Source organism: Nelumbo lutea, chromosome 1 (assembly GCF_056320005.1).
Source record: "Nelumbo lutea isolate HS-2025 chromosome 1, American lotus-T2T, whole genome shotgun sequence".
Classification (NCBI taxonomy): Eukaryota; Viridiplantae; Streptophyta; class Magnoliopsida; order Proteales; family Nelumbonaceae; genus Nelumbo; species Nelumbo lutea.
The window spans coordinates 103,540,894-103,557,950 of NC_142684.1; the positions used below are offsets into that span (position 1 = coordinate 103,540,894).

At 43.5% G+C, this 17,057-nt stretch overlaps 1 protein-coding gene across 4 annotated transcripts in view; it reads right to left on the reverse strand.

Moving 5' to 3' along the window:
• Positions 1-5,404: 5,404 nt before the first annotated feature.
• Positions 5,405-17,057, reverse strand: part of FAAH (fatty acid amide hydrolase) — a 45,385-nt gene continuing 33,732 nt past the window's right edge. For all 4 annotated transcript variants that reach the window (XM_088967069.1, XM_088967066.1, XM_088967070.1 and 1 more), the window contains exons 17-21: positions 13,614-13,682; positions 13,214-13,278; positions 12,715-12,776; positions 5,917-6,012; positions 5,405-5,768 (exon numbers count right to left, since the gene is read on the reverse strand). In XM_088967069.1, coding sequence (XP_088823195.1) covers positions 5,709-5,768; positions 5,917-6,012; positions 12,715-12,776; positions 13,214-13,278; positions 13,614-13,682 — 352 coding nt within the window. In that variant the 3' untranslated portion in view covers positions 5,405-5,708. The remainder of the gene's footprint in view (positions 5,769-5,916; positions 6,013-12,714; positions 12,777-13,213; positions 13,279-13,613; positions 13,683-17,057) is intronic.

Below are 17,057 nucleotides of genomic sequence, written 5' to 3' on the forward strand. Positions count from 1 at the left end.
TCCACCTCTTTGTAGGCGGTGGGAGTTGAGGGACCTATGAGAACTGAATCAGAGGACCCGGGGGTAATTTCCCGGCGGGGACTCTCCGATGCCTAAGTTAGCATTCTGATTATAGAGAGCTTGGAGAGAAATGAGAGAGCTAGAGAGCAGGGGTTACCATCCTTTTTCATTCCCCCCCAGGCTTTGGGGGTCGGAGTCCTTATATAGTGGTGTCCTCGCGGGTTAGGTGGGTGAAAAGACTTCAAACGGTAAGACTCGTCACATCCCGTCAGAACCGGGGTATGGTGGTGAACTCCTCCAGGTTGTTAGGATGGCGCTTGTGTCAGGCGCCTAGGCCGGCGCCTAGGCCAGGTTGTCAGGTCGGCACCTGTGCCAGTCGGCGGGTCGGTGTCTGGGCCAGGTTGTCAGGTTGGCGCTTGTGTTAGTTGGCGGGTCGGTGTTTGGGCCAGGTTGTCAGGTAGGGGATCTTCCTGCGATACGCCAGACTGCTCTTTTGTACCGAGCTACCCTACAAGTGGCGAGCTGCCCGGGAGAGCTATGCCGAGCTGCTTGTGGCGAGCTTTGCCGAGGTGCCTGGCTCCTTGGTGGCGAGCTCCTTGGAGAGCTGCCTAGATCCTTGGCGAGCTCTTTGGTGAGCTACCGAGCTCGTGGGGTATGCATGTCGTTATGGTTCATCGGTGGGTGTCTTATGGGTTGCCAGGTTAGCCAGGTCGGCTAGGTCAGATCATGTGCCAGGTTGATCCAGGTCGGCCAGGTTGCGCAGACCGCGCCAGGTAGTGCGCAGGCCGCGCCAGGCAGTGTGCAGGCCGCGCGCCAGGCAGTGCGCAAGCCGCATGCAGGCCGTGCCAGGCCAGTGCCCCGATGGGACACCAACTTGGTAAGTTGTTGCTTGGGTGTCGTCTACTTGTCACGAGGTGCCACGTGTTGCAATTTCACTGGAGGGCCAAATCTGCCCTCATCATTTGCCCCCCACTCCCGAGGTGAGAGTAACTCAGCGAAGGGAGTAGATTCTTTCTTTTGGCCTATAAGTCGACGAGCTAGTAAGTGCTGATCCAACTCCTTAGGCTTTGGGAGCTGCCTGTATGTGGCGAGTTGCCTGTAAGGTGAGGAGGTCTCCGCCAGTTCAGTAGTGTAGCCCTTAGGCTTTGGGGGCAACTTATAGTTCACTTTTGCTGATTTTGCTCATGCTGAGGAAGTGACTGGGTATTTAGCAAGTGTGGCCGTAAGCTTTGGGAGTGACTCGTAGTCCACTCTTCTTGACTTTGCCAATGCCGAAGATGCGACTAGGTCTTAAGTAGTAATATGGCCCATAGGCTTTGGGAGCAACTCGTAGTCCACTCTTCTTGACTTTGCCCATGCCGAAGAGGCGACTGGGTCTTAAGCAGTAATGTGGCCCGTAAGCTTTGGGAGCGACTCGTAGTCCACTCTTCTTGACTTTGCCCATGCCGAAGAGGCGACTAGGTCTTTAAGTAGTAATGTGGCCCGTAGGCTTTGGGAGTGACTCGTAGTCCACTCTTCTTGACTTTGCCCATGCCGAAAAGGTGACTGGGTCTTAAGCAATAATGTGGCCCGTAGGCTTTTGGGAGCGACTCGTAGTCTACTATTCTTTGACTGCCCGTGCCGAAGAGACGATTGGGTCTTAAGCAGTAATGTGGCCTATAGGCTTTTGGGAGTGACTCGTAGTCCACTCTTCTTTGACTTTGCCCGTGCCAAAGAGGCGATCGGGTCTTAAGTAGTAATGTGGCCCATAGGCTTTGGCTAAGAGGTGCCGAGACGACCAGGTGCCGAGCGACCTGAGGTGCCGAGCTACCAGTGAGGTGCCGAGACGACCAGGTGCCGAGCGACCTGAGGTGCCGAGCTACCAGTGAGGTGCCAGGCTGACCAGGCACCAAGCTACCTACAAGGTGCCGAGCTGACCAGGTGGGTGCCTTAGAGCTATGATTGCGCTGCATCAGCTTCATAATGCCGGTCATCCACTCCTATAAGAAGCTACTAGGAGCTCGACCTTCGGGGGCAACACTACTAACTTTAGGTCGCCAGCTCACATGGGAGCCTTAGAAGGCTCGACCAGTAAGGGTGCCCATGTAGTCTGTTGGCCGCCAACTCCCGCGGAAGCCACGAAGAGCTCATCTTTGTAGGGGGGACCCTGCGGAGAGGACTGATGAGGCTTTATCCGAATTGAAAGTAAAGTTACTTAGTCTGTTAGCTCCCTGCATAGTCTTTGAGTTCATAAAAAATGTAAACTATAAAGCGAGAGAACTTAACTTTCTGGGAGAAGAGGACTTAGCTTTTGTAAGATAAGAAGTTAGCTTTTATAGGATGAGAACTTAGCTTTTGTAGGATGAGAACTTAGCTTTTTGTAGTGTGTTCCCACAGACGGCGCCAATTGGTGTAACCGTTTCTGGTCACATACCAATTTTTTGTGATGTATAATTTTTTTTGGCTAAGTACCTCGTTATTTGACCTGGTGGTGAAGTGCCTTGGTGATGAGCTACTTGGTGGCGAACTCCCTGGTGGAGAAATGCCTGATGGTGAGCTCCCTAGTGGAGAGCTACTTGGTGACGAGCTACTTGGTGGCGAATTCCCTGGTGGCGAACTACTTGTGAGGTATCAAGCTGCTTGGTGGCAAGCTGCCTAGTGGCGAGCTGCTTGGTGACGAGCTCCCTAGTGGAGAGCTACCTAGAGGCGAGTTGCCTAGTGGCGAGCTGCCTGTGAGGTGGCGAGCTCCTTGGTGACGAGCTCCCTGGTGGCGAGCTCCCTGCTATGCGGCTTGTGACTCAGAGAGTAGTGGAGCTCCCTGGTGCAGCGCAACCCGACTACCCTCTGCATGAGGTGACCTTCTTTCCTTTGTAGGCATTGAGAGCTGAGGGATCTACGAGAACTCCATCTTTTCCTCCTCTTTGTAGGCGACGGGAGTTGAGGGACCTGCGAGAACTGAATCAAAGGACCCGAGGGTATTTTCCCGGTGGGGACTCTCCGATGCCTAAGTTAGCATTCTGATTACAGAGAGCTTGGAGAGAAATGAGAGAGCTAGAGAGCAGGGGTTACCATCCTTTTTATCCCACCCCCAGGCTTTGGGGATCGGAGTCTTTATATAGTGGTGTCCTCGCGGGTTAGGTGGGAGAAAAGCCTTCAAACGATAAGACTCATCACATCCCGTCAAAACCGGGGGTACGGTGGTGAACTCCTCGAGGTTGTTAGGCTGGCGCTTGTGTCAGGCGGCCAGGTCAGTGCCTGGGCCAGGTTGTCAGGTTGGCGCCTGTGTCAGTCGACGGGTCGGTGTCTAGGCCAGTTTGTCAGGTTGGCGCCTGTGTCAGTCGGCGAGTCAGTGTCTAGGCCAGGTTGTCAGGCAGGGGATCTTCTTGCGATACGCCAAACTACTCTTCTGTACCGAGCTACCCTACAAGTGGCGAGTTGCTTGTGGCGAGCTTTGCCGAGCTGCCTGGCTCCTTGGTAGCAAGCTCCTTGGAGAGTTGCCTAGCTCCTTGGTGAGCTCTTTGGTGAGCTACCGAGCTCGCGGGGTATGCATGTCGTTATGGTTCATCGGTGGGCATCTTATGGATTGCCAAGTCGGCTAGGTCAGATCATGTGCCGGGCTGATCCAGGTCGGCCAGGTCGTGCAGGTTGCGCAGGCCACGCCAGGCAGCACACAAGCCTCGCCAGTAAATGCGCAGGCCGCATGCAGGTAGCACGCAAGCCGGGAGCAGGCCGGTGCCCCGGTGGGACACCAACTTGGTAAGTTGTTGCCTGAGTGTCGCCTACTTGTCACGAGGTGCCACGTGTCACAATTTCACTGGAGGGCCAAATCTCCCTCATCCATATTGTTTTGTATGTATTTTCATTGTACATATTTGTATTCCATTATTATTTTTCATATAGAATGGGATCACTTCTTTTAAATTCTCACAAATGACTAACGTCAAGTTAAATATAAAGCAAAATCAAACTAAATTTATGCTCAATACATTTGCACTACCATGCATCTACATAAGTGTAAATGAAATCCATATTGCAAACAAATCAAGCTTAAGATCTAAAAGACTAAAAAAGTTATAAAGGCATAAGAGTAACATACTTTAATGGCCTATGCCAAGAGTGATATGTTAATAAAGTATTTTTTTTTTTCAAGAAGACAATATAAATCTCATTATATTAAAACTCATATTACTTGAAATCTTAACGCATCATCGTAATGTGGTATAGCGTGTGAACAATTCTACTTTGTCACCCCTACAGACTAAATCTTAGCAACGTCATTAAATTTTTCAATGGCTTAATGACAGGATTTTGAAGCAATTAAGCGGGTATTTGTTAATATGAATGATTTTGTTTTAGAAAACAAAAAAGACAACTGATTTGAAAATTTAATGTTTACAATGGCTTCAATTAATAGTAAGTTAATAAAAAAAAAAAAATTAATACTCATCTAGCAAATGGCACTTTGTCTATGATTTAAACATTAAAACTATTTTCTTTTTTCTTACAGTAGAAAATTTTTAAATTCCAAATGCCTTCTCATCTTTCTTGGTTTTTACCCTTTTATTGCAAGTGCCACAGGTGCATGGCACATGTTTATGCTAATAACTATTAAGATCTTAAATTTGGATAAACATATTAACATAATGCTATCCGTCAGATCAAATAATTGAAATAAAATATAATCATACAGGCAAACAACCTCTTAAATTTTAAAAGAGCAGCAATTTGTGTTTGTTTGGCCTAAATGATGAAATTTGGATTCATGATTCACGGGAAGAATGTGGAATAGTCTAATAATCCATAGATGATCCTGCCTTCTATTAGCCATCACGTTTGCTCAACAAACAATATACCGGCTGAGAGTCTTGTTATGTTGGCGTTACTTAAGTGTGGTCATCATGGCATTCAAACTGCCGTTGATCCGAACGGTCCGACCATCCGGCCTGGGAACCGTCTAGGCAACCGATTCCATTTTACCCCAAACCCGGTTCTTGGCAAAAAACTGTTGAATCAGTCAACAACCCGTTGACCCAGGCAGTTGAACTGTCGACCTGTTCAATGGTTTTGGCCATTTTTTATTTTTATTTTGTTAGAACATGCCATCCGTTTGAATTGGATGGTCAGACCATCAACCCGGAAACCGATGGCCAGAACGGATCCATTTCTAGGTCGTTTTTTAAAACCATGGTGGTGATTGGTGAATGGCCCTGGATCCAAATGAATTGGACAGTGACCTATCTAAAATAAGGCCACAAATTCTCAGTTACAGTTACTGTTCTGATTGATATTCCAAGTAACCAACATTTCTTTTTATTTTGTTTCTTGCTTTTCTTTTCTTTTCTTTTTCCTTTTCTGAATGAGAACCAAACTCTCATGTATCAGAAAGCCCATGTGCTTCACTTGCATCAGTTTGTCGTACCAGATACACTATGGAACTACGGAAGTATCATTCAACGGGGATCACCTTACAATCAGGTTTCAGTTCAGCTTAACCATCCCAAGTTAAAAGGGAGAAAACACCATTAATTTGCAGGCTTATTTGTTTTTTCTATTCCTCCTCGTTACTCCAGCCATTGTTATTCTAAAGGATTCCAGAACTTGTTCAGACAAGCCAATGTTTTTAAAGCATGGCGGAGGACTGACTCATCTGGATAAACCACATGTTCCACATTGAACTACAACTAACAGATACACCCAAGACGAGAAGTAATATGTTGCAGAAGAACAATCTACTTCTTCAGAATATCATAAAATATTGCAGGCTTCTTCCTGGATTTCTCAGAGAGTTCCTGAAAATATGAAGGGTTAATGTTGTTTTAACCATGTTGTGCATTTATCAATTCATTGATGAAATGAAAACCGATAATAAAGCATGATCAGAAGATATGCTCTACAAATTTCCATTTTCCCTTGTCTAATTCAGATAAGAGCTAGTACCTCCACTGCAGAAGCCAAACGCAGGATGGAAGCTTCACCCCAGGGACGGCCTATCAGTTGCAAGCCTACTGGAAGACCTTGTTTATCGTGGCCAACCTAAATATCAAATATGTCAGAGAGTAGGGAGAATATTGTCATGTGCAGCAATTTACCTTAGCTATTAACCCAACCCAAAATAACTAGCTGTAGAGCTAGAGAGTTACTATTTCTTTTAGTTTCTATTTTCTTTTAGCAGTTGCTATTTTCTACTATTTAGCAGTTGCTAATTCCTAGTAGCTGCTATTTTCTATTGTCATGTGCAACAATTTACCTTAGCTATTAACCCAGCCCAAAATAACTAGCTGTACCATATGTGATCGAGACTCCACTTTTATAAGTGCTTTTTGGAAAGAGCTTTTCAAATTGCAGGGGACTAGTTTCAACTTCAGTTCATCTTATCACCCCCAAACAGATGGCCAAACAGAGGCAGTAAATCGAACTCTTGAGATGTACCTGCGTTGCTTTACTAGTTCAAGACCCAAGGAGTGGGTCCAATGGGTTCCTTGGGCCGAGTTCTGTTACAACACTAGCCTACATGCTTCTACTCGCAAAACTCCCTTTGAAGTGGTGTATGGAAGAGAGCCCCCCAATTTGCTTTCCTATGTTCCGGGTACGTCAAAGGTCGGGGCTGTAGATGACATGCTCCAAGCAAGAGATCAAGTGGTGAAAGACCTAAGAAGCCAATTACAACAAGCACAAGCTAGAATGAAGACTGCTTATGACCAAGGAAGAGTCGAGAGAGAATTTGAGGTGGGTGACTGGGTATATCTGAGATTACAACCTTATCGGCAAACTTCGTTGGCACTGAGAAGATCACATAAACTATCCCCACGATTTTATGGGCCATACCGGGTGCTGGAACGGATTGGTTCGGTGGCTTATTGGCTTGATCTTCCGCCAGGAAGTAAGATCCACCAAGTTTTCCATGTGTCGCTCTTAAAGAAACAGCTGGGTACAACTGATAAAATTGATTCTTCTCTTCCATTAGTATCGGAAACATCAGGTCACCTGCAACCTCAGCCAATAGCAGTTCTAAACTCTCGAGGCAAAGGGAATAAACGTGAACTACTTATACAATGGCAGGGGCTTCCAACAACCGATGCTACTTGGGAGGATGAGATTAAACTTCGAGAGAAATTCTCAGACCTTATGTGTCCTTGAGGACAAGGACGTTTCCATGGGGAAAGGATTGTCATGTGCAGCAATTTACCTCAGCTATTAACCCAGCCCAAAATAACTAGCTGTAGAGCTAGAGAGTTACTATTTCTTTTAGTTTCTACTTTCTTTTAGCAGTTGCTATTTTCTACTATTTAGCTGTTGCTAATTCCTAATAGCTACTATTTTCTAGAATTACTATTTCTTTTAGTTTCTATTTTCCTTTAGTTTCTATTTCCCAGAAGTTGCTGTTTTCTTTTAGTGGTTACTATTCTTTGTAGTTGCTATCTTTTAGTAGTTGCTAAGTTTGTTGGGCCTGTAGACTATAAATATCAGTGTTCTCAAGTAATGAAGGGAGGAGGAAAACTTTCAAAGATTTGTCTTAAATTCTGTTCCATAGATTCTTAAGTTCTGCTCTTACCTTAGCAACATAGCTCGAGGTCGAGGTAGGGGGCGAGGAAGGGGTCAGGAGCATGCCATCAACCCAGAACGTGACAAATGGTATCAGAGCCTACACTATGCCTTGCAATTGCAATCGTGCGGCGCAGGTGGTGACGACAGTATTACGATCATTTGTCCCATGTTAGTAGTATGGGATGCTAATGTGAGGTATCCCACATCGGTAGAATAGGATGTTGTTGTGGGGTATATATGTGCTTGGGTTCCCTCCCTCTAACAGCTAGCTTTTAGGGGTGAGTTCTCCTAAGGCACATAACAGTCACTTATACGATATGTATCAGCCAATACTGGCCGATATGTTGCGAAATTTCGATCCTTATGTTCATCGAGAAAATCGTTGCGATATTTCAAAAAGATGCAATAAAGTTCTTTAAAAAGACCAAAACTACACTTCCATGAATTGGTGCTCTCCTTCATTCCCCCTTGACAAAGCCATATTTTGAGATTGTATATTCAATTGTTAAAGTGTGTCGAATAGGCGTAGTTTAGTCTTCTTATGTTTGTTAAGTAGCTTGATTATGTGGCAGTGTTATTAGAGTTACTATGCCCCACACTTAAGTAAGGGCATTTTTTTCTTTGTAAAGATCATTAGAGTCTAATATAGATTAAGGGGGTCGACTGTATGGGTAATCCATCAGACCCTTCTTCTTCTTCTTCTTCTCTTCTTCTTCTTCTTCTTCTTCTTCTTCTCTTTCTGGTTCGAACTACTGTAGCACCAGTCGAAACATGGTATCAGAGCTCCCAGAGGAGGTGGACATAGTACAAGAGGGGGTGGTCATGCTCCCAGAGGAGGCCATGGCAATTCCATGATTGGTCCGGGGTGGCCGTGGCAGAGAAAAAAATAACTCTACAAGGAAGTGTACTCATTATGGTAGGGAAGGACACAGTGAATTTCTGTTATGACCTACATGGCCCTCCCTCTAAATGGGCTAATCATGCTGTAGCAGGCAAGGTTGATATCAGTGACAGTAAACTGGCAGGCCGAACTCCTCCCACATCTACATCTACTTCTGGGAGGGAGATGGTGAGTGTACCGCGTGATGAGTATGAACGGTTCCTTCAAACTACTTCACAGCATACCACTGCCGCACTTGCCCAATCAGGTATTGCTTGCATGTCATCTAAAACTCCTTCCTGGATTATTGACTCTGGAGCCTCAGATCATATGACCGGGACTCCAGGTGCGTTCTCTTCTCTTTCTGAAACCTCCACATCACAAACTGTTACACTTGCCAATGGGTCCTCATCTCCCATCTGTGGTGTTGGTAATGTTGACATGGCTTCTGTCCCCTTATCATCTGTTTTATATGTACCTAAGTTTCCATTCAATCTTATATCTGTTAGTAAAATAACCAAGGCTCTTAACTGTTCTGTTACCTTCTTTCCTTCCACTTGTGTTTTTCAGGATCTCAAGACGGGGAAGAAGATTGGTGGGGGGCATGAAGCTGGTGGATTGTATTACCTTGACGGTGGTGGATCTTCAATTGCACTTCAGACTTCCCTTACTCCTCTACAATGGCATTGCCGACTGGGACATCCATCTCTCAAGGTTCTCAAGATGTTGGTTCTGTCATTGAGTCAGTTATCAGTTTTACAATGTGAGTCATGTCAGTTTGGTAAACACTGTCGTGTGTCCTTCAGTCCAAGAGTTGAGAGTCGTATGTTGAGTCCTTTTTCTTTGGTTCATTCAGATGTTTGGGGTCCAATCAAAATAGTCTTATAATGGGTACAAGTATTTTGTCTCCTTTATTGATGACTGTTCAAAAATGACATGGATTTACTTAATGAAAGAAAGAAATGAATTATTTTCCATTTTTCAAAAATTCCATGCTGAAATACGCACACAATTTGGCATTCCAATCAAAGTTTTCCATTCAGATAATGGTCGTGAATAGTTTCTTACTTCATTTCAACAATATTTAGAACAGCATGACATTATTCATCAGACCTCATGTGCTTTCACCCCTCAACAAAATGGAGTGGCTAAATGGAAGAATTGTCAGCTTCTTGAAACTGCTCGGTCTATGCTTCACCACATGAATGTTCCTAAACGGTTTTGGAGTGATGTTGTACTCACTGCATGTTTTCTCATTAATCGGATGCCCTCTTTTATTCTTCATGGTCGGTCCCCCTTCTCTATCTTGTTACCCACTTTATCTCCGTTTCCATTAACTCCTCGTGTATTTGGTTGTGTGTGCTTTGTCCACAATCTGAGTCCTGGAATAGACAAGCTAGATGCACACTCAATTAAATGTGTCTTCCTTTGCTACTCTCGGACTCAAAAAGGGTACAAGTGTTATAATCCCATTACCCGAAAGTGCTATGTCTGCCCTGATGTCACCTTTTTGAGTCTGTACACTTCTTCTCCAGTCATGAAGCACCCTTGTCTTCACCCTTACCTCCTCTTCCTCTTCCTGTCAATGATCCAGTTCCAGAGGCTGTTGTTGGAGTAGACTCATCACCTCATCCAATGCAAATCACCACTGAACGACCACCGATCTGACAAGTGTATACATGTCGAACGACACTGACCCCTCCTCTGGCTTCTACCTCATCTGCGGATCCTCTCATGGCTCCTATTGCTGAATCTTCAGACCTTGACCTACCCATTGCCTTACGGAAAGGTAAACGCAGTTCTACCCTCCATTCCATTTCCAATTTTGTTTCATTATATCGTCTTTCTACCTCACATCGCCAGTTTGTTTCACTTTTGTCCTCTATTTCCATACTTAACAATGTTCAAGAAGCTCTTAGTTCACCTGGATGGCGGTGGGCAATGGAGGAGGAACTTTCTGCTCTTCAACATACTCAAACGTGGGAACTTACTACTCTCCCACCTGGTAAGCATGTTGTGGGCTGTAAATGGGTGTATACTATGAAATACTTGCCAGATGGTAGTGTAGAGCGTCTGAAGGCCAGACTTGTTGCTAAAGGTTACTCACAGTTGTATGGAGTGGACTACATGGAGACATTCTCTCCGGTGGCTAAAATTGGTTATATTCGTATACTCATTTCCTTGGCAGTTATGTATGATTGGCCTCTCTTTCAACTTGACATAAAGAATGCCTTCCTCCATGGTGATCTGGTGGAAGAGGTATATATGGAGCAACCACCTGGGTTTGTTGCTCAGGGAGAGGTTGGTAAGGTGTGCAAACTGAAGAAGGCAATTTATGGGTTGAAGCAATCTCCACGTGCTTGGTTTGGGAAGTTCAGCGAAGTGGTGAAGAGTTTTGGAATGAAGCAATGCCAAGTTGATCACTCAGTGTTCAGCTATGACTCAGAAGCTGGGAAGATTTTATTAGTGGTCTATGTGGATGATATTGTCATCACTGGTAATGATAAATTGGGGATTGGCAAACTAAAGGTATTTCTGCAAAATCATTTTCAAACAAAAGACCTTGGAACATTAAAGTATTTCTTGGGAATAGAAGTTGCCAGGTCAAAACAATGTGTAAATCTGTGCTAAAGGAAATATGTCCTTGATCTATTGGAAGAAACAGGACTGTTAGGTGCAAAACCGGCTGAGACCCCTATGGAACCAAATGTTAAGTTGAGCAGTGATACAGGAGAAGTATTTGAAGATCCTGAAAGGTATAGACGACTAGTGGGAAAGCTGAACTATCTGACTATCACGAGACCCGACATCTCCTTTGCAGTCAGCGTGGTGAGCCAATTCATGTAAAACCCTCGTATACCTCACTAGGATGCAATCCTTAGAATTGTGAGGTATCTGAAAGGAGCTCCAGGCCGTGGGCTATTGTATAAATCAGGGGGAAAACTTGAAGTAGTTGGGTATACAGATGCAGACTGGGTAGGCTCAGTGAATGACAGAAGATCTACTATAGGCTATTGCACATTTCTTGGAGGAAATCTTGTGACATAGAAGAGTAAAAAGTAGACGGTTGTGGCCAGAAGCAGTGCTGAAACCGAATATAGGGCCATGGCCCACACCACCTGTGAATTAGTGTGCTTGAGGAATCTCCTACAAGAAATCAGGTTTCACATGGATAAACCTATGAGATTGTACTGTGACAACCAAGTTGCACTCCATATCTCTTCCAATCCTGTCTTTCATGAGAGAACAAAGCACATAGAGGTTGATTGCCACTTTGTGAGAGAGAAGGTTCTTGTTTGAGAGATAAATACAGAACATGTGGGCTCGAATGACTAGTGGGTATGTAACAAGCTAGGATTATATGACATATATTCTCCAGCTTGAGGGGGAGTGTTAAAGTCTGCCGAATAGGGGTAGTTTAGTCTTCTTATGTTTGTTAAGTAGCTTGCTTATGTGGCAGTGTTATTAGAGTTACTATGCCCCACACTTAAGTAAGGGCATTTTTGTCTTTGTAAAGATTATTAGAGTCTAATATAGATTAAGGGGGTCGACTGTATGGGTAATCCATCAAATTTCGACAGACCCTTCTTCTTCTTCTCTTCTTCTTCTCTTTCTGGTTCGGACTACTGTAGCACCAGTTGAAACATCAACAAATAAGCCTACTTCATTGTACTGGTTCTGAAACCAAGTACCTATTTGGGAGGGCTTTCACACAGCAGCTTTTGGCGTTGCAAAGTGGCACCCACATGTTAAGCCATGAAAGCTATGTTTGGTGAAAAACCTAGAAATCCCAAAAACACTTACATTGAGCTGAGAAATCGACTTTCCGGTGAAGCTAGTTTTGGTAGCTTCTTCAAAGCCTTTCAATCAATGCAGCTCAATCAACATTGAAGCCCTCCCAAACAGGCCCCAAATTAGATTACATAAAGTCCACCAATAAGTAAAAAACTGAGTATCTAATCAATGCCTGAACATGTGGAGTAAGAACTAATAAATTTTCAACAGCTGGACTTAAGGAGAAAGACTATAATTTAACTGAATTAGGAACTGGAGGGAGAGGTTCCTGACAGGAAGTTCTCACTATCAGAGAGCATTATCAACAAATAACCTACACCCAGGTGTTTGCCCATACTTCCATTTTCTTTTTCACCTTTTAATTTCAATACTAGATCATCCCCTTCCAAGTCTAGGGTGGTCTTGCTGCACCGGTCAACTGAGTAATTCTCTTTACGGGAAATGACATATCAACATGTATCATAAAAACCATATCTACCATTACAAAATCAGAGGAAAGGATATACTTTACTTACAGGGACAGAAATTGCAGGAAGTCCCAGAAGATTTGCTGCTATTACAAATCGCATGAGGTAACCTGAAAGTAATGATGATATATCTATTCAGCCATGAATTTCATTGTACAAGTTGATGTGTTAAATAGCATAAGAAAGGTCCATCACTTGTAAAACTCGAATTAACCCCCAAAGACCAAGGAACATCATATCTAGTTTATAGATCAGACGCAATCTTGACAATTTAGAATAGGTGGTCAGAAGAAGCATATATTCAAAAACCATATATTCAAATGATTCAGATTTTGCACATTGATCTTGATGCATTCCCCATCATGTCAAGCAAGATAAAGATAACAGAAGCCTACAATAATTACTCTTGATGCATTTCCCACCATTTTCAGAAGCACAACTACCAGACTGATAGGCACGGGCTTCTTCCTATGGGAAAATTAAGAACAATGGAGAATAAACCAGTTTCAGACTTCAGACTGCAGATTAATATTATCAACTGACTGACCTGAAACATGTAAATTTGACTCCCCATAGCTGAGAGAACTTGGAGGTATCATTGGTGCTGTCATACTGTTATACAAAACAAATCACATCATCTTGCTTTTAGTTCCAAGAAAATTCTCATATGCAAGTTATAGTTGAAAGACAACCTACTTTAAATAGAAACCAGTCATTCAAAGTTAAGATCTTTTGTTCTACAATATATACAATATTATTTTGGAGGAGAGCCAGAAAGGGGTAAATATTCAAATGCTCCATCAGAATGAAAAGTCTGCATCACAGATATCTTACTTTCTCCCTCATATTATTATAACAAAACCTCCACAAGTGGCAGGCCAAAGATGAAAAAAGAAAAGGTACTAATCTGAAACATAATTCTGTGCTACTAGTTAAAAAAATCATACCCAGTCGTTGGGGTTACAATGATATCAACCTTCTTGAAGATCTCCAGATGATAATACATCATCCTTCGCCTGAATCAAAACAGATGAATTAGAGAAAAAAATAAAGATAAATCAAACATCGTTAAATATCATAATTGTTCATATTGTCATAGATCACTTACTTGATAAGATTCCTATAAGAACTAGGAACTGATATCTCAAGCAGAAAAATATATACAAGTTTGTCAAAGGTTATCTTCCTAAGTGTTAGAGATAGCCGAATAAGGGTAGATTAGTCAATTCACCTTGGTTAAGTTATGAGCTTATGTGGCAGTCTTATTAGAGGTTCTCTGTCCCATACTTAAGTAGGGGCAGTTTAGTCATTGTACATTTAATTAGAGCCTAATCACTATTAAGAGGTCGACTGATAGGGTTTAGCTATCAGGTTCGACAGTTCTTTCATCTTCTTCTTCTTCTTCTCCTCTTCTTCTTCTCCTTCTCCTCTTTCTTCTTCTCCTTACTGGTTCGGACTACTGTAGCAACAGTAGAAACATGGTATCAGAGCAAGGCTCGTGACCTGTTTCAGTTCGTGACAACTTCAGTTTGTGCTTCAGTTCTCTCCTTTTCTTCTCTGGTCTGTCAATGGAGAAAAGTGGTTCATCCCAGGCCTGAAACATCTCAGCTCTTCTTTTTTTTTTTTTCTGGTGCGCAGAAACTCCTTTCCTAAGAAAACAATTTCAGCAGTGAATGGTTGGCTGAAGCTCTCAAACGAAGGTTGGTTATCTCTTCTCTTTGTGCTGTTGGTATTTCTGGGTTGAAAATCTTCAAGAAGTTGAGAGGACTGATCATAACCTAGAGAACTAGGTTGGTTGTTGCCCTGGTTCTTGGAAAAATTCCAAGAACAGGCTGTGTTTACAGTGACCAAATGGTGTAAGGGCTGCTGCTGGTGGCCGAATGGTGTAGGGGCTACTGTAGGTGACCGAATGGTGCAAGGTGTAATGCAATGGTACTAGTTGAGTTCTTGTTGGTCTTGTGGTGCCCTCTTAAAAGTGTTAAAGCAGGTCTGTATTGTGTGTGACAGCTATGGCTATGTGGTGGTGCTTGTGATGCACAAACTCTGTTGAGTAGTTGTAAGAGAGCTTGCATGTGGTTAGTAAGTGCTGAATTAATGTCGGTGTAGTCTGTGTTTTTTGTGAAATCAGTAGTGGTGTGGATAAGAACAAAGGCGTGTATATCTATCATTGTGTTTAGGGACTGCTGTAGGTTCTGGAACATCAAACTCTTGGCAGCAGCACTTAGTTGGTGATTGGGAATTCAGATTAGAGGCAGCATTGAAAGAGTATCATGGCAGCAATGGGAGATGGCTGTAGTGATCAGAAACCTAGTGTGGTGGTTTCCTCTGACTATCTAGGCGTACAGATGACCTCAATTAAACTGAATGGTGAGAACTATGTTCCATGGGCCAAGTCGGTGGAAGTTTTTCTCAAGGCAAAGAGAAAAGTGAAGTATGTGAAAGAAGATAAACCATCGGCTGACTCTCCAGGGTTTGATGATTGGGAACAGGAGGATGCTCAAATCATGACATGGCTATAGAACAGTATGGAACCCAAAATAAGTGCCAACTTCATGTTCTTAGATACAGCTAAGGACATATGGGAACATGCCAAGAAGCTGTATTCTGGGCAAGATAATACTACAAGGGTATATCAGCTCTATCAGGAGTACTTTGGTCTGCAACAAGGAAATAAAACTCTAGAAGAATACTATGCCAATATGAAGAACCTCAGAAATGAACTCAATGTCTATCATCTTCTCACTCCAGATGTTAAGGTTCAGCAACAACAGAGGGAACAACTAGATGTCACAAGGTTCTTAGTGGGGTTGAAATCAGAGTATGAACCAGTTAGGGCCCAAATATTGGGGGGCTCTACCCTTCCTACACTTGAGGAAGTGTTTGCTCGGCTTCGCAGGATTTCTTTGGGACAGACAGAGAATTCTACACAGTTTGATAGATCAGCTTTTGTGACAGCCAGAGGAGGTGGACGTGATACGAAAGGGGGAGGACATGCCTCCCGAGGAGGTCGTGGTGGTTCCATATTTGGCCGTGGTGGTGGTCGTGACTCAGGGGGAGGCCATGGCAAAGAAAAAGGCAGCTCTACAAGGAAGTGTACCCACTGTGGCAGGGAAGGGCATTCGGTAAATTTCTGTTATGATCTCCATGGCCACCCTCCCTCTAAATGGGCCAATCATGCTGTTGCTGGTGGGGTTGATGTCAGTGATAATCAGCAGGCAGACCTAACTCCTTCCACATCTACATCTGTTTCCGGAAGGGAGATGGTGAGTGTACCGCGTGATGAGTATGAGCGGTTCCTTCAATCCACTTCACAGCACACTACTGCTACTCTTGCCCACTCTGGTATAGCTTGTCTGTCATCTAAAACCTCTCCTTGGATTATTGACTCTAGAGCCTCTGATCACATGACCGGGACTCCAGGTGTGTTCTCTTCTCCCTCTGAAACTTCCACATCTCAAACTGTTACCCTTGCCAATGGTTCCTCCTCTCCCATCTGTGGTGTTGGCAATGTTGACATGGCTTATCTTTCTTTATCATATGTTCTATATGTCCCTAAGTTTCCATTCAATCTTATGTCTATTAGTAAATTAACCAAGACTCTTAATTGCTCTGTTACTTTTTTCCCTTCCTCTTGTGTTTTTCAGGATCTCAGGATGGGGAAGAAGATTGGTGGGGGGCATGAAGCTGGTGGATTGTATTATCTTGACGGTGATGGATCGTCAGTTGCACTTCAGACTTCACTCACTCCTCTACAGTGGCATTGTCGACTGGGACATCCTTCTCTCAAGGCACTCAAGATACTAGTTCCGTCTTTGAGTCATTTGTCAGTGTTACAGTGTGAGTCGTGTCAGTTTGGGAAACATCGTCGTGTTTCCTTCAGTCCTAGAGTTGAAAGTCGTATGTTGAGTCCTTTTGCTTTGGTTCATTCAGATGTTTGGGGCCCGATCAAAATAGAGTCTTATAATGGTTACAAGTATTTTGTCACTTTTATTGATGATTGTTCAAGAATGACATGGATTTATTTAATGAAAGAAATGAGTGAATTATTTTCCATTTTTCAAAAATTCCATGCTGAAATACGTACACAATTTGGTGTTCCAATCAACGTTCTTCGTTCAAATAATGGTCGTGAATATTTTCTTACTTCCTTTCAAGAGTATTTAGAATAACATGGCATCATTCATCAAACTTCATGTGCATCCACTTCTCAACAAAATGGGGTGGCTAAACGGAAGAACCATCATCTCCTTGAAACGGCTCGGTCTATTCTTCATCATATGAGTGTTCCTAAACGGTTTTGGAGTGATGTTGTACTTACTGTGTGTTTCCTCATTAATCGGATGCCCTCCTTTATTCTTCATGGTCGGTCTCCCTTCTCTATCTTGTTCCCC